This window comes from Eleutherodactylus coqui, chromosome 5 (genome assembly GCF_035609145.1).
Source record: "Eleutherodactylus coqui strain aEleCoq1 chromosome 5, aEleCoq1.hap1, whole genome shotgun sequence".
In the NCBI taxonomy this organism is placed as follows: domain Eukaryota; kingdom Metazoa; phylum Chordata; class Amphibia; order Anura; family Eleutherodactylidae; genus Eleutherodactylus; species Eleutherodactylus coqui.
The window spans coordinates 36,180,593-36,198,709 of NC_089841.1; the positions used below are offsets into that span (position 1 = coordinate 36,180,593).

An 18,117-nucleotide genomic window follows, 5' to 3' on the forward strand; every position below is an offset into this window, starting at 1 on the left:
ACAAAGCTTAAGGGTGAAGTCACACGAACGTATATCGGCTCGGTTTTTACGCCGAGCCGATATACGTTGTCCTCCTGTGCAAGGGGGGGGGAGGATGGAAGAGCCAGGAGCAGGAACTGAGCTCCCGCCCCCCTCTTTGCCTCCTCTCCGCCCCTCTGCACTATTTGCAATGGGAAGAGGTGGGGCGGGGTTAAGTGCCGCGAATTAGCCCCGCCCCCGTCCCACCTCTCCCCATTGCAAATAGTGCAGAGGGGCGGAGAGGAGGCAGAGAGGGGGGCGGGAGCTCAGTTCCTGCTCCTGTCTCTTCCAGCCTCTCCCCCCCCCCTGCACACGAGGACAACATATATCGGCTCGGCGTGAAAACAGAGCCGATATACGTTCGGGTGACTTCACCCTTAGCCTGCTATGGAAACGATCACCTTCCTGATCATCCTCTTGGATTACTTCTATCATATCTATTAACAGCTCCTCTCTGAATTTCAGGGTTATTCAGCTGATGATGTAAAGCTGCTGCAGCTCTATGATCTTCGGAGGTTATTCTGCTGATAATTAGCTGCTGCAGCTCTATGAACTTCGGGGGTTATTCTGCTGATAATTAGCTGCTGCAGCTCTATGAACTTCGGGGGTTATTCTGCTGATAATTAGCTGCTGCAGCTCTATGAACTTCGGGGGTTATTCTGCTGATAATTAGCTGCTGCAGCTCTATGAACTTCGGGGTTATTCTGCTGATAATTAGCTGCTGCAGCTCTATGAACTTCGGGGTTATTCTGCTGATAATTAGCTGCTGCAGCTCTATGAACCTCGGGTTTATTTTCTTGGTATTTAGCTGCTGCTGCTCTATGAACATGTGGATTCGTTCGTTAGTAAGCTGTCACTTAGTGAGCTGTCTTCTCTTGATCTCATCAGTAAATTTAGCTTGGCGGTTTTTAGCAGTTTTCCCAGAATTAGAAGTACTTTCAAGTTGAGGAAAGGGAATTTGTTTGACATATAAGGCAGGTAAACCATGAAAATGTCTGTTAGAAAGTTCTTATGAAGAAGTAAACACAGTCTAGTTATGGTATTCCTTTCAACTCTAGACTTTCCATACAACTCCCCATTGTGATAGACTTCAAACACTTATCTAAATATTTGCCCGGATGCTACTAGTTCTCACACACCACCAGAAGTGCGATGTTGCCAAAAATCTGCAAAATAGAACTGTTTGAATTATTCCCCACCACTATGATGAGACAAAACGGCAAAATGATCCCAGCGATTTCCCCACCTGCTCCAATATCTCCTCACGGACCTCTCTGGCAATGACTGGAGTGTCGTACAAAGTATAGGATATTGTGCTAAACAGGCGGCACCATCACCAATAATACGCACGACGCTAGGAGGCACCATTGTGCCATTTAGGGTTAAACCTTTAACAAGCTGACAAAAATAAATATGTCTTTGCTGGCCCTAGCAACCAATCACAGCTCAGCAGTATAGGAAATGAAAACTGGGCTGTGATTGGTTGTTCTGGGGAGCAAACACAGATTTTCTTTTAGACAGCTTTCATAAGAGTGGTGGCGGCCTACTTTTTCATGGCCCACCCGGTATTATCAGGCACATATATGTATGGAGACATGATTTTTCTTTGTTACCCCATTACAGTCATCTTTCCTTTCTGAAATGGCTGATAACAGGGAGCAATAGATTTAACAGGAGGAGATATTGGAGCACATGGTGAATCACTGGGATGATTGTCATTTCATCTCATGATCGTGATGGGAAGAATTATAGTAGTTCTCCCGATTTTGCCACCATCATTACTTCTGGTGGTTTGTGGGAATTAGTAGCAGTCGGACAAGTTTTCGACAATCTGTAAAATACGAGCTTAATTATCTGTTCGATAGATTTTTGCCAAGTGTCAAATCTATAGGTTCATTAGATATTGTTTTCCCATACAAACCTTGATCTCCTTTTCACCCCCTGAGGGATTGAATTCTAAAAAATCCTCTCTTAGTGGATCTCTATGTTATACAAACAAGCTACGGTCCAAATTTCAGATCTCTAATAGAGATGAGCGAGCATACTCGTTAAGGGAAATTACTCTAGCGAGTATGGGCATTTTTGAGTACATGCCTACTTGCCCAAAAAGATTCGGGGGGCTGGCGGGGGATCTCTCTCTCTTTCCCCCATGCAACTCACCACTCACCCACACCGGCTCCCGAGTCTTTTCGGATGAGCAGGCATATACTCGAAAATGACCATACTCTCTCGAGTATTTGCCTAAATGAGTACGCTCTTACAGCTCTAATTTCTAACTTCAGTGGTTTCGGTTTTGCGTTGATGAGTCAGTAAGTTAGGACATTTCATTTTATGCATAGATTATAGATGCCTGTCATGTATGATAGCCCATAACGGTATCACACATCATCCACATTTAGTTTGTACTCCGGCTGAATGGGGGAACATCCAGCAGAAACTGACAGATCCCAGAGCTTACAAATCTACATAACTATCAGCAGCCGCTGACCGAGGAGAATCTGTGACTCTTCTCTGCTGTATTTAGTGGTTACTACTCACCTGGGCGGTTACCTGTAGGAGTCTCCTCTTCAAATTCCTGTTTGACTGTCACAATTGTTACTGCAGCATTAATATCGGTCAGATCTTGATACAAAAGCTGTGAGATAATTATTGGAAAAGTTAGCAGACCAGAAAAGATAATTAGTCATCATAATTAGCAAAAATTACCTGACAGGAGTAGTTATCCAAATGACACACACAGAAAAAAAATAAATCATCAAGCCCCTAGAGGGAGTTGTTAGAATCACATGTGTGATTGTCATGTGGATATAAGTAAGTGATTACAATATCAGAGCAAAGGGATCATTAAGGCCTCCCTCACACAGGCGTCTTTAGACAGCGTTTAGCGCTGTGCTAAACGCTGTACAAGACTTCCATTCATTTCAATGGGGCTGCTCACTCAAGGCTGAAGACGCAGTGTTTGCAACGCTGCATTTTGACAGTGTTGCATGTTCTATTCTTGGCCGTTTTCAGCTGTGTGTCTCCCATTGAAATCAATGGGCTGCTGAAAGAGTGGCACAACTTTGTACTGTGTTTTTATAGCGTTAAACGCAGGTTGCCACGCCAGCAAGTCTGAAAAAAGGTTTCCAGCTTCCTTGGCTACATTTTCAGCTGTGCTGAAAACTCAGCCAAAGCGCTGTCAAAACGCATGCAAACGTTGCTAAAAACGCAGTATCGCAGCGTTAGAAAATACTGCATTTTTGCAAACGCCTGTGTGAAGGAGGACGCTATTGTGGAAAACTGACCCCTTGAAGGGAGGCTCTAGTACCCTGTTTTACCACCTGTAGCTTGGATACAAGCTGTGATACTGGTGGGCATGGAGGCTCTAGTACCCTGTTGTACCGCCTCTGGCTTGGATACAAGACGTGATACAGGTGGGCATGGAGGCTCTAGTACCCTGTTGTACCACCTCTAGCTTAGATACAAGATATGATACAGGTGGGCATAGAGGCTCTAGTATCCTTTTGTACCACCTCTAGCTTGGATACAAGATGTGATACGGGCGGGCATGGAGGCTCTAGTACCCTGTTGTACTGCTTCTAGCTTGGATGCAAGATGTGATGCAGGTGGCATGGAGGCTCTAGTACCCTGTTGTACCACCTCTAGCTTGGATAGAAGTTGTGATACGGACAGGCCCAGAGGTATACAGGTTCCGTTTGATATTCTGCAGTATATTGCTTCACATTTAATGAAACCAAGTCTCTAGATTGTGCAAACTTGTAGGCTGTCAAAGTTGGCATCCCAGATGGTTCTATTGGCATGAAAGTGTGACAATGTTGTGGCGGCTCCTGAGACCCCCTTGTGTGTGCGGACTAGCATTATCATGCTGGAAACCTCTCGGAAGCCACCATGAGAGTAACACATGTGGCTGCAGGATGTCCTGAACATATCGCTGAGCTTCACTGAGACTCATCGCACCACTAGGGGTGACTGTCGTATGTTATGGCCACCCAGACCACCACACCAGCAGTGGGGCAAGTGTGGTGCTCCACAACAAAGGCAGGATTGAGGCGCTTACCGTGAGGTCTCCAGACACAAACACGGCCATCATTAGTGCTAAAGTACACCTGGATTCATTGCTGAATACAACCTGGTAACATACGGTAGAAGTCTAGTTTCATCATTCACAACACCACTGCATACAGAGGCGACGGTGGGTGTCAAAAGCAGTACATGTAACGGGTACCGTGAGAAGATATGTCCTTTAGCCAATTGCCTGGAAATTGTTCCAACAGACACTGGGGCCTGTAAGAGGGGCACCATCTGTTTGTAGATGGCGAACAACGAAACAGACAATCTTCTATTAGTGGTCTGTCAGACATTCCGAGTGTGTGCATATCCTCTTGAATCCAGTGGTCCCAACACCTCCTAACAGTCGGGTCAGAATGGCCCAGGTGTCAGGCAGTTCATGAATACGACCATCCAGCTTCTCCGATTCTATTATTGCGCCCCCTCACAAACTCTTAACTTGGCAAAATCTCTTTTCTGCGTCAGAGGCGTCTAGAGGTTAACAAGCTCTACACAAGCGGAAGAAGAGGTCACTACACACAAGGAGCCTCCGAGAGCCTTTTATAGGTCAAGGGGGGGTGGGGGTGGAAACCACTTTTAAGGCCTCAAGTGGAAAGACCGTTCATCTAATCACACCACAACTCTAATTATTTGCATATCTGCCTAAAATATAACTGCATGTCTAGTTTTGTAACAAAAGGGCAACTTCTTCTAGGGGCACGATTATTTTTGATAAAAAGCTTAGTTGCAGGTCTAGAAGCTGGACATAGATATTAGATGGCGGCTCAATGACCCCTCAGGAACCTCATACACATGTATATCCGGCATGGCTAGACACGCTGCACGTTGTCTCGGAGGAGATCAGCGGCTACCAGACACATCTGCTGTTTGTCTCGGGGGACATAAAGGAGCAGATAGATATAAATCTAACCTGTTGGCCCCTTATTCCCACCAGCAGTCTCCACCGCCAGAAAACGGGGAGAAGATCCAGACAACATGTAATGTCTCTGGTCAGCGGTAATCCTGCCATCTCCACTGGCCTCATCACACAAGTAGAAGACATCTAATAAGACTGAAGACAAGAGCTTCACAGCCTTCTACAGATCAGAGGGACATCTCCATCTACCTGATGGTCCTGTGGAAGAAGAGGGCGGGGACATCTCTCTGGTGGGCTTCTCTTACTGGATGGAACTGGAGGAAACACAGACAGACACTGAAGTCATTCTGTACATACAGATAATAAAGTCCCCGTGTATTTAGTCCTGTCTATTACCTGGTGATGGGAGCGGCTGGCGGGTCTCCACCATGGCCTCCTTGTACAGATCCTTGTATTCTTCTAAATACTCCCACTCCTCCATGGAGAAATAGACAGCGACATCCTGACACCTTATAGGAACCTGACAACACAATATACAGTCATTACCCAGAAGCCTCCAGTGCTGTTACTGTATAATGTCCCAGCATTCCCTGCAGCGTCACCTCTCCAGTTAGCAACTCAATTATTTTGTTGGCGACTTCTAGAATCTTCTGTACATTGATGTCCTCATGCATCAGGGAGTGAGGTGGGGGCCCTGTGATTGGGCTCAGGAGTCTTCCCCATCCATCACACACAGGGGCCCGACAGCCATCACTAGAGGTCTTCTTCACTACTGTGTAATCCTGTATATGGGGAGACAGTAATAAATATCACCACAGACATATCCAGAATCAATTACCTCTCCAGTGACATCATCTGTAGAGATGAGCGAGCATACTCGTTAAGGACAAATACTAGGGGGTGAGCGGTGGGTTGCGGGAGTGAGCAAGGGGGTGGGGGGGAGAGAGAGAGAGAGAGAGACTCTTCTTCCCCCCCCCCCCCCCCCCTCCCCCGGCCGCCCCTGCCGTCACCCAAATCTTTGCGGACGAGCAGGGAGATACTCGAAAAGGATGATACTCACTGGAGTATTTGTCCTCGCTCATCTCTAATCATCTGTTATTACCATAGAAAAGAATGATGTAATGTGACATCATCAAAATCTCTCACCTCCCCAGTGTCATCATCTGTTATTACCATAGATAAGAATGATGTAATGTGATATCATCAGAATCTCTCACCTCTCCAGTAAGCTGAAAGAGTATCTCTAGGGTGAGATTAAATATTCTTTCTACCATCTTGTTCCTCTCCATCCTTGGTAGTTCATAAATACAACTTTTATGTTGTAGGAACCTGAATGGAAAGACAATAAGAATGTAAGAAATCGCACAAAATTTGGATTTTTTACTTACTATAAAATCCTTTTCATGACCAGGATATTGGAGATACAGAATACAGTGGGTAGTAGCTGCTACTAGGAGGTACCCCTTCCTGCCTGCTTGGGAAAGTCCGTTTGTAAGCAAGCAGTGGTAGGAGTCCTAGCAGAGAAGCACAACCAAAAGCCGTGAAACACAAACGTGAAATACAATACCACGGTACAAAACAGCATGATACTGGTAACCTCATGTGAAATCTGAGAACCAAGGGCTCCAACTGGGAGGCACATAACCTGGTATAATAATAAAGGGAGGGTGCTATATCCCCAATATTCTGGTCAAGAAGAGGATTTTACGGTGAGTAGAAAAAATTCAATTTTCTTGTCAGGAATATTGGGGATACAGGATACAGTGGGACATACACGAGCAGTCCCCTTAGGTTGGTATTATATCGAGCACCTGCTGTCAGACCATAGCCGATAGAAGCCTGTGGCCAAGGGTGTCATCAGCCGATGCTGCCACCTATAAAATTTGGTGAAGGTGTACATAGAGGACCATGTAGCCACCTTACACATCTGCGCGGCAGACGCTCCATGACGCACTACCCATGATGCTCCCATAGCCCTGGTCGAGTAAGCAGTCACTAATAGGGGAGAGTCTGTCCCTTTACACCTATAGGCTTCAGCCACCACCCAACAAATCCAGCAGGAAATCGTGCCCTTGCAAGCGGCTTGACCACGACATGCTCCCTCGGGATGCACAAACAGGTTGTCAGAACGCCGGTACAAGGTGGTCTGCGCCAAGTAAAATCTCTGAGCTCCTATGAGATCGAGCTTGTGAAGGGCCCACTCCGTGCGATGCACCGGTTGCGGACAGTAGGAGGGCAACACAATGTCCTCATTGAAGAGGAAGGCCGAAACCACCTTTGGCAAAAACCCTTCACAGATATAGACGAAATTAAAATGAATAACTTTTATTAATAACTTGTTTAAAATTAGGGCCACATAAATCATATAACAAACACTAACAGACGTGGACTGACAACATGGATCATACTGTGTGACTCAGTGACCAGATGGAGTGAGGGTCTCAATTCCCCTCGAGTATCCAGTCGGGTTAACCCCTATTGACAAAATTAGGGGACTGGGTCACTGGTTTATAGCGAGATGTCACAATAGGAAGTAGGTCAAAAAGATATTAGGTTTCCGATCTAACGTATCTGTTAATAGTCCATAGTTGGAAACCCCTCGACCATTATTATCGCTATTTTCAATAAGGATTATATGGTTAATCAGAGGTATATGTTACACCATACTAAATAAATCGTCACTCATGGTTCGTATATTTCAACGTTCATGTTGGAGGGATTATTCCCCACAGTGGATAATCACTCAGATATTAGTGTTAGTGTTCCAACGTTAATAACCGAGTAGTCAAATAAACACTCCAGCATTCATTTCATGTCTTGAGAGTGAGATAGTTGCTCAGCAGATAGGTGACTACTGGGGTGTCTTTCAGTGTTTCAACACTTTTTAACGTATTAGCTCAGAGTTGTGTATTGATATCACACAGTGAGTGACTGCTCAAGTGTTTAGTGTACATATTTCGAATAGTCACTCAGTGATCACTCAAGCGTTCATCAGTTTAAAGTAGCGGGATAATCGCTCCAGAGGTAAGTGATCACTTCAGTGGCTCTTCGTTCAGATATTAGCTCTATTACGAAGTTAATTTCCTTTAGGGATAGGGTATTGGCTCAACGCGTTTCTCCGTCCCTGTCTGGGGCGGTTCTTCAGGAGCAGGGCCGAGAATCGCCCTTAAATCTGTGTGATAATCCCTATGAATCCTATTATAGTAAATAAGACCCTTGTTGGTAGTCCTTGTTTTTATTAGAAGGAAATAAGACAAAGTTCTCCTCCTATTGCTTCCCCCGTCTCGGTTCAGAGACTTAGTGTAAAGGGTCACTTTGCTAGATAAAGTAGCAGACGGACCGATGGTAGCCTATAGGTATATGGCTAGCAACTTTACTAATTGCAGTGAGACCAATTGGCATATATAAGTCTCACGGCAAGTAGGAGAAAAAAATATCTCAGCTCCCCGTTCTCAGAAGAAATCTCCAGAGACAATTCCTTCAAAGGCGCAATATGAATCATGCCCCAAAAAATAAAGGGCTAGGCGAATAGACTCGTATGTCCAAGTCTATAGGTACTGGACCGATGTCCTATTACAGCCTTTAGCCTGTAAGGGGTAGTCTGATAGGGTTGGATCAATCATCCAAAGCGCCCAAAAATAGGTAAGCAGTGCTGCCCCAGATGCCGGACAGGGCTGCGCAGCCCTACTAGTAAGGGGAGGTAAGTTGCGGGAGGAAGAGAGGAGAAGAGGTATAGTGCCTGCGGCTCTGATGGTGAGCGGCTGGCAATGAAGTCCCAGAGCTCACAGCAGGGATTAAAAAGGGATATAGCTCCTCCTATTTCCGGGGGCCTGTCAGTAATTAGCCAATGGGTTCCCTTGTGGGGCGGATTTGCACTTATCAGGGTAAATGGCAGTGCACTCCATCCGTCATCACACTGCCTGTGTCACCTGCATAATGTAGTCCCGGTCCTAGCGCTGCTGACCGTGCATCTAAAGCAACCTAACGATTCTTAGATATGAGGCCACGATCGGCAGCACAGGCAAACATACAGCACTTCCGCGTTCCATGCTGGAACGCATGCATCGTTGCCTGGTGACGTCATCACGCACCGTACGCCCCCATTGGACGGGAGGACGGCACCACGATATCATCAATTGGAAGCTGTGTCGGTGGGCGGAGCCGGTACTGGGAGAGGTGAGTCGCTCAGGTAGCCTGGGAGTGGTTTACCGACTCTGTCGCTGCCTCCACAGACAGTGCAATGACGCTTCCGCGTTCCACGCTGGAACGCATCCTCCGTTGCGGAATGACGTCATCGCGCTCCATACACACCGCTTACCCGAGGGGGCGGCAGCGCGATGTAGTCATTGGAAAGACTACCCCTTACAGGCTAAAGGCTGTAATAGGACATCGGTCCAGTACCTATAGACTTGGACATACGAGTCTATTCGCCTAGCCCTTTATTTTTTGGGGCATGATTCATATTGCGCCTTTGAAGGAATTGTCTCTGGAGATTTCTTCTGAGAACGGGGAGCTGAGATATTTTTTTCTCCTACTTGCCGTGAGACTTATATATGCCAATTGGTCTCACTGCAATTAGTAAAGTTGCTAGCCATATACCTATAGGCTACCATCGGTCCGTCTGCTACTTTATCTAGCAAAGTGACCCTTTACACTAAGTCTCTGAACCGAGACGGGGGAAGCAATAGGAGGAGAACTTTGTCTTATTTCCTTCTAATAAAAACAAGGACTACCAACAAGGGTCTTATTTACTATAATAGGATTCATAGGGATTATCACACAGATTTAAGGGCGATTCTCGGCCCTGCTCCTGAAGAACCGCCCCAGACAGGGACGGAGAAACGCGTTGAGCCAATACCCTATCCCTAAAGGAAATTAACTTCGTAATAGAGCTAATATCTGAACGAAGAGCCACTGAAGTGATCACTTACCTCTGGAGCGATTATCCCGCTACTTTAAACTGATGAACGCTTGAGTGATCACTGAGTGACTATTCGAAATATGTACACTAAACACTTGAGCAGTCACTCACTGTGTGAAATCAATACACAACTCTGAGCTAATACGTTAAAAAGTGTTGAAACACTGAAAGACACCCCAGTAGTCACCTATCTGCTGAGCAACTATCTCACTCTCAAGACATGAAATGAATGCTGGAGTGTTTATTTGACTACTCGGTTATTAACGTTGGAACACTAACGCTAATATCTGAGTGATTATCCACTGTGGGGAATAATCCCTCCAACATGAACGTTGAAATATACGAACCATGAGTGACGATTTATTTAGTATGGTGTAACATATACCTCTGATTAACCATATAATCCTTATTGAAAATAGCGATAATAATGGTCGAGGGGTTTCCAACTATGGACTATTAACAGATACGTTAGATCGGAAACCTAATATCTTTTTTACCTACTTCCTATTGTGACATCTCGCTATAAACCAGTGACCCAGTCCCCTAATTTTGTCAATAGGGGTTAACCCGACTGGATACTCGAGGGGAATTGAGACCCTCACTCCATCTGGTCACTGAGTCACACAGTATGATCCATGTTGTCAGTCCACGTCTGTTAGTGTTTGTTATATGATTTATGTGGCCCTAATTTTAAACAAGTTATTAATAAAAGTTATTCATTTTAATTTCGTCTATATCTGTGAAGGGCATTTCTATGATTATATAGATTTGAAATACCACTGTGATTTCTGTCACCTTTGGCAAAAAGGAAGGATTGGGACGCAGGACCACTTTGTCCTGATGAAACAGCACGAACGGTGGTACAGCTCAGAGTGCCGCCAATTCCAACACCCTCTGAATGGAGGCGATTTCCACCAGGAACGCCACTTTGATGCTCATCATGCAAGGCAACAGTTCCACAAGCAGTTCAAAGGGATGTCGCTGTAGAGCATCCAGTACCAAATTGAGATTCCACACTGGGAGAGGTAAACGGTATGGCAGAGCCATATGCGCCACACCCTGTATGAAGGTGCGGACTGATGGAAGAGTAGCCAGCGGCCTCTGGAACAAGATGGTAAATGCCCACACTTGTCCCTTAAGAGCCAAGACTGAGTCCCAAATCTAACCCAGCCTGCAAAAAAGTGAGGATCCTTGGAAGTGAGAACTGCATGGGATGCCCAGATTGACGTTCGCAGCAGGCGAAGAAGCGCCTCCAGACGCAATTGTAGATCTTTGAAGAAGACCCTTTCTGTGCCCTAATCACAGTGTGGATAACCAGATCGGTGAAGCCTCGGGCTCTCAACACCGCGGATTCAACTTCCACGCCATCAAACGCTGCGTTGATAAATGCTGGTGGAAGAGGGTACCTTGCAAGAGGATATCCTTGCAGAGCGGGAGAGGTTAGGCACATCAACGAGTAGATCTATTAATTCAGTGTACCATGCCAGACGCGGCCAATCCAGAGCAACGAGCAGCACCGGAATGTGTTTCCCCTTGATCTTCTTGATGACCCTGTGTAACAGAAGAAATGGTGGAACCCTGACCACGGGATGAGGAGGGTGTCCACCGCAAAGGCCCCAGGGTCCTGGGACGTCGATATAGACTGCCAGATCTTGTAGTCGAGCCTGGAAGCCATGAGGTCCACATCCGGCCATCCCAAGCGATGACACAGTTGCTGAAAAATGTCTGGATGAAGTCCTCACTCACCTGGATCTACCATTCTGCTCAGGTAGCCTGCAACCCAATTGTCCACTCCATGTATATTGCCGATATCGCCAGCATATTGACATCACTAAGTATAGGATGCAGGCTACCTCTGCCCTCGCCTGAGTGCTGCGGGTTCCGCCTTGTCGGTTGATCTATGCGACGGCGTTGCGTTGTCCGTCTGGACCCGGAGTGGGTGGCCTTATAATAGAGTTGCAAAGTTGAGAATTGACAGATAAATTGCCCGAATATCCAGGACATTTATTGAGAGACACACTTCCGCAGCGGACCATAGGCCCTGGGTCATGCGAGGAGGGAGCGTTCCCCCCAGCCTGATAGGCTAGCGTTGGTAGTGTTCACCCTCCAGTGGAGGAAGAGGAACGACTAACCCTGGAGTATGAGAGGAGACGATACCCACCACTCCAGGGAGCCGTGGGGTGACTCCAGAAGACTGATTCGCTGGTCCATTGTTGTTGGATCCTTGTTCCAAAGAGAAAGCAGGCTTTGCTGCAGATCCCGCAAGTGAAACTGCATGAAGGGTAAGGCCGGAAAGGACGCCACCATAAGGCTCAAGACTCTCCATGGAAATGGAGCATTGTTGGCGAAGGCCCAGAACCTGAGGTTGAAGCAACTGACACTTTGCGACTGGCAGAGAAATGCATGCCTGCACAATGTCCAGGGTCATCCCCAGGAACGAGCGATGACTTGGCATAATTCACCTTCCAGCCAAACCGTTCCAGAGTGAGTAAGGAGATGTGCAAACTCTCCAGGCTGGCCGTCCACGACAGACCCTTAATGAGGATATTGTCCAGATAGGGTATGGCTATTATTCACCTGGAGTGAAGGAGTTCCATTACAGCTGCCAGTACCTTGAGGAGGACCCTGGGAGCTGTTGCCAACCCGAAGGGGAGGGCCCAGAACTGGTAATGCCTGCCTTGAATTGTAAACTGCTGGAACAGTTGTTGCGTTTGCCAAATAGGAAAGTGTAGATACGCATCCTGGATATCGATGGACGACAGGAATTCGTGGAGGTCCAGGGACACTATGATTAAGTGGATGGACTCTATATGAAAGTGCAGCACCTGCATGTGCCGGTTCAGTCGCTTGAGGTCCAGTACTGAACAAATTAAGCCATCCTTCTTTGGCATGATGAATAGGTTTGAGTAGAACCCTGTAAAGTGCTGGCCTTCTAGCCTGGCACTATGACCTGCTATGCCAATAGATGGTCCGTGGCCCCAGAAGCTTTCTGGCCTTGGTGGGGAATCTGGGAAGGGGAGATGCGAAAAAACGATCCGGTGGAGTGCTGATGAACTTGATGTCATAACCAGAGGTAATGATCTCCTGAACCGAGGCGTCTGGCACAAACTGGAGCCATGTGGACTGGAACCTTGCTAACTGACCCCCTACCGCGGGGATCGCTGGCGGCCAACCCTCATGTGGATGCCTTACAGGAAGAGGGCTTTGCTGGGCGGGGACGCTGCAGCCACGTAGAGTATGGTTTGTAGGAGGGATGCTACCTTTGCTTCTGCGCACGTGTAGCACGGTCCGACAGTCATGGACTAGAGCGACAAAAGGACCAAAAGGACGTGTGGCCCTTTGATGCGGGCCCAGTACGTTTTGGCCTGTTTTGAGGCAAGAGAGTGCTTTTGCCCCTGTAGCCTCTGCAATAATCTCAACCAGCTTGTCCTTAAATAAGTGGGAGCCCCGAAAGGGAAGATTATTTAGCCTTTTCTTAGAAGTGGTGTCTGCATCCCATGCCATCAGTCAGTATAGAACAAGCAGAAAACTCCTTCTGCGCTCTTTCTTCGGGGTCTTGCGGTCCAGAAAGGGAAACTACCAGGTCTCCACAATATGCAACAAAGTATATTTAATTGTACAATTTGTACATAAAAAACAGAGTTTTGCAACGCATTTCGGCACTATTATCAGCGCCTTTTTCAAGCATGGCTAGACATAACAATGATCACTGTCTAGCCATGTTTGAAAAAGGCGCTGATAATAGTGCCGAAACGCGTTTTTTTACCACCGCTGCATCTCCTTGTTTGAGGATTTTTGGGGGATCCTGCATAAAGGAACATCTATAGTTCTACAGGCGAACGGGGATCATCGGTGCAAGCGGGTTATTTTCCCAAACGTGGGGATCCCGCTTTGCACCAGGTGAGTAAAAAAACCCCCATTTGTTATTTCGGATTTCTGTGTGGTGGCGCAGATCTACATTCTATGCCATCAGTCAGAGGATGCAACATCTTATCACTGACAATGCCGAGGCACGTGCTAACAGTCTCAAGGCTTTTAAGGAGGCCTCACAGGCGAAACCGCCAACCTCAAATTGCACAAAAAGCATTTCCGCTTGCGGAAAGCCGTCCGCAGGTAGGACTACTCAAAATTGTTTGGCCCATGCGACAACATTGTGACATGTTGTTGTGAACACCGGTCACAGAGCAGAACGCATGGATTCAAAAATCGCCTTGCAGAGGGATTCCATCTTCCTATCCCGCAGATCAGCAAATGACGCGCCATCCTCCACCGGAATGGTGGTATGATTAGATAAGCTGGCAATCGGCGGGTCTACGGTAGGAGGAACAGACCACTTTTGGATCAAATCCTGCGGAAAAGGGTATAAAAGATCAAAAACTTTCAAGCTTTCTCCATTCCATGGAAAGCGCTTCCTCAAACTCCTTGTGCCTGGGAAAGAGCTTAGGAGCCCGGCTATGGTGTCTGAAGGAGTGAGCCTGCTGATTGGCAGAGGAGCTCTCCTCAGATATATTAAAGTTATGCTTTAGGCTGCATTCACACAGGGCGGATTTGCCGCGGTTCTGCCGCAGCAGATCCGCCCGCGGCAAAACCGCCAGCGGCCGCTAATCTCGGGATTAGCCAGCCATGTGGACAAGGTTTCTCAGAAACCTCGTCCACACGGGACGGCTAATCCGCTGCGGTAAATCCGGTTGAAACCGCGGCTGCGGCCGCCGCAGCCGCGGTTTCAAAAGATTGAGCATGTCTGTTTACAGTCGGTTTTTTGTTTATTTATGTTACGGTCACGCTCTCCTCTATGGGAGAGACGGCTGCAACGGAAAAGCATGCGGCCGGACCGCTTCAGAGCCGCCGCGGCTTAAACCGCGGCGGTTCTCCCGGCGGAAATCTTGCGGTTTTTGCTGCGGCCAAACCGTGAGATTTCCGACGGGAATCCGCCGTGTGTGAACCCTGCCTTATGGCGGTAATCAGGCTATTAACTGTAGCCGCCATCATAGATGAGTACTCCACCTCAAACCCCGGTACAGAATGATCCTACGAGAGTTCCCCTTCCAAAAGATAGGATACGCCACCTGCGATGGAATCAGGGAGACAGAGGACAAGGAAAATGGACTCTGGAGGGATGCTGCAGAGGCTGGACCATGAACGCCTGGAGCGCTTGCATGGTCTACCGCGAGAGGGCTGTAGTAGACATGATGATTAGTTAGCGTAAAATGTCTATTGATTTGTATAAACTAGATGTATTACGCAGCTGTAGTGATTTAACTCTGTAGAGGGTAATGGCCGCATAATTTCATTATGGTAATTGCTGGACAATGGCATGGTGAAAGATGTGTTCTATAACGTTAGCCTAATGTAAAGCTCCTCTGCGGCCTCTTAAAGGGTTAAAGTCACATTGCTATACTGCAAGACTGAACAACTGTATCCACGTTGGGCGCTTTCCCAGCCCTCCCCACCCTCAACTTCTGAGACAAAGAAGCTACTTTTGCCTGACCACTTGTTGAGGAGACAAAGACTGGCTCATACACTGGACTTGAGAGAGGTGTGGGGAGGAGCGGAGGATTCTATATGGCCCAACGAATGAAAACCTATATAGGTTACTGATGTAATGTGTTATACGCCCATAAAGGGCAGGTATTATGTGTTTCAATAAACCTGAGGTTCTGAGCATTGTACGCCGAGATCCAGTTTAGACCTGAGACTTACATTTGTGTCTGACTTGGTTGTTATAAGGCGTGCGCATGCCATACTACACAATTAGGAAGCTACAGAATACCCAGAAACCTGCTGGAGAAAATATCATCCAGTTCAGGGCATGTCACGGTCACACCTATCCACCATGGAAAGAACCGCCTGTGTCAGGGGTCTTAACCATTCCGGTTCGGCGGTGGGTAGCAGCTGGGAAACCACAGCAGCAGAATCTGATTCTTAGCGACGGGTCGCTGGGGGTGGATGCCATGGAGGGATGCAGGCTTTGCAGAGCGGGGTTACATGGCCATGAGAGAACTGCTTCTGATGGTGTTCGCAGGCATCACAAGTGGGGAGACCAGGCATAGGCTCAGCTCCCTTAGACCTCAGTGACATAATGGTAGTATGAAGACTAGAAACAACTACCAATGGCTGAGAACAATAAAGGGTTAACTTGTGCTGTCTAATGGCAGTCTTAGGCCACCTGCAGACGGCCTGGTCGGATCCGGCTGCAAGAATTCTCGCAGCGGGACCCGACCCGAGAGTCTGCAGAGAGCAGCGTGACACTCACCTGCTCCCACGACCCCGACTCTTTCCCGTGCCTGCTGCTGGGCAGCCGGCGCATGCGCAGAGTGGAGCCGGCGGCCGGTGAATGACGTTTCAGTGCGGGGCTCGATAAATCGCAGCACGCTCTGTTTGCCGCGTGAGATTTCGCACGGCCGTCTGCATAGGATTGCGTTTGTTAACGCAATCCTATGGCAGCTTCCAGGGGCGCAAATTCCGCAGGAAATCCCGCTGCGGAATTTCCGCCTGTCTGCAGGCGGCCTTCCCCACTGTAGACCAGCAGCTGGAGCCCCCTGAGAATGAGCCCGGCAGTCTAGCAGCACCAGGTGAGCAGCAAGCAGACCCCACCTTCTCTAGCACATTAAGACAGGCCCCCTGTGTGGAAAAGAGAGGGGCCGTGGCCTAAATGGGCCTGAAGCTAGGAGCTCAATTATTAGCAAGGCTGGAGGTTTCCAAGAGCTCCCCATGCTGAAACCGAGCAGCCGAGGACAGGGGCAGGTGGGGCATGTCACAGACGAGGCGGGTGGGAGTTCGGAGCTGTGGTTGAGCTGATGCAATAGCAGCCAGCAGTGAGATGGAGACAGGGAGCCTGAATACCTGCACTAACCTGGGGGCTGACCCGGCTGGGTGCCCATGTAGCCTCCACATCCTGTTGGGCTCCTGCAGCTTCCGCTTTCAGTGGCCGGAGCCTGGGACTCCTCTGTGTAGGTCCCACTATATGCAGCGAACGGGCTCCGCATCTTCCATGAAACGGGGTGTGGAGTAGCCTGCACGATAGCCATGGGGCAGCTCGCCTGGACGGCAGTGACACAATCATCTTCAGGAGTGGAGCACAAACAAGTGAGCTAGGAGGCTGCCTACTTCCTAAAACTGGCTTCACCCAGCAGCAGGAAGGGGTGTAGCTGACAGGAGGGGGAAACTGTTGTTCAAGCGTTATGTCGCCTATGTCGCCTCCTAGTGGCAGCTGCTAGCCACTGTATCCTGTAGCGTTATGTCGCCTCCTAGTGGCAGCTGCTACCCACTGTATCCTGTAGCGTTATGTCGCCTCCTAGTGGCAGCTGCTACCCACTGTATCCTGTAGCGTTATGTCGCCTCCTAGTGGCAGCTGCTACCCACTGTATCCTGTAGCGTTATGTCGCCTCCTAGTGGCAGCTGCTACCCACTGTATCCTGTAGCGTTATGTCGCCTCCTAGTGGCAGCTGCTACCCACTGTATCCTGTAGTGTTATGTCGCCTCCTAGTGGCAGCTGCTACCCACTGTATCCTGTAGCGTTATGTCGCCTCCTAGTGGCAGCTGCTACTCACTGTATCCTGTAGTGTTATGTCGCCTCCTAGTGGCAGCTGCTACTCATTGTATCCCCCGATATTCCTGACAAGAAACATATGTAACAAACCCCGAGCTCGTGTCCTTCCTGGAGATAAGCTGTCACAGGGGTGTCTGGCGGGGCTTACGGGCCAGTTAGACGGGATGATTAATCACTCTGCAGTCATTCGCAGGGTGGTAAGCTGGCTTTTCGTTAGGTGTAGACACTCCCATAGAGGAGGGGGGGGCGAGCGCTGAGGGCTCTAGCGGTGATGTCATCGCTCACGCCATCGTTTATCCCCAAAAACTCATCTTGCGCCCCCACTAGGCCCTTAAATTAACCCCTCCCTCACCAAACGTCACCTGGGCATCCTCAGAAGGAGCCACAGATAGTTCATCCTCCACTACCCGATACACCCCCCAAGTACCTACCGTACAGCTCCACACAGTCTATCTACAAGAGCAGAAGCACTGACCCACCTCACAGCCCGCCTCTTATAGTCATGTGACTGATATCACCTGACCTAGTGACATAACAACCTCCAGCTGCACAGCAGCTTACAGGACCTGTGATGACATCACTGTCATGTGATCAGTTACTTTTGTGGGATGGGCAAAGGATCACATGCAAGGGAGTCATCAGTGTACACAGCAGTCTGCTGGATGAGCTAAACGGATCAGGATGTTGTACAGCTGTGTGTGTGAT

General features: G+C 48.3%; 1 protein-coding gene across 1 annotated transcript in view; it reads right to left on the reverse strand.

Moving 5' to 3' along the window:
• The window catches only part of LOC136629160 (gastrula zinc finger protein XlCGF57.1-like), a 28,844-nt gene extending 10,984 nt beyond the window's left edge, over positions 1-17,860 (reverse strand). Inside the window, exons 1-6 of the mRNA XM_066605318.1 lie at positions 17,844-17,860; positions 6,160-6,271; positions 5,545-5,724; positions 5,339-5,462; positions 5,192-5,256; positions 2,557-2,653 (exon numbers count right to left, since the gene is read on the reverse strand). Coding sequence (XP_066461415.1) covers positions 2,557-2,653; positions 5,192-5,256; positions 5,339-5,462; positions 5,545-5,724; positions 6,160-6,231 — 538 coding nt within the window. The 5' untranslated portion in view covers positions 6,232-6,271; positions 17,844-17,860. The remainder of the gene's footprint in view (positions 1-2,556; positions 2,654-5,191; positions 5,257-5,338; positions 5,463-5,544; positions 5,725-6,159; positions 6,272-17,843) is intronic.
• Positions 17,861-18,117: the final 257 nt, after the last annotated feature.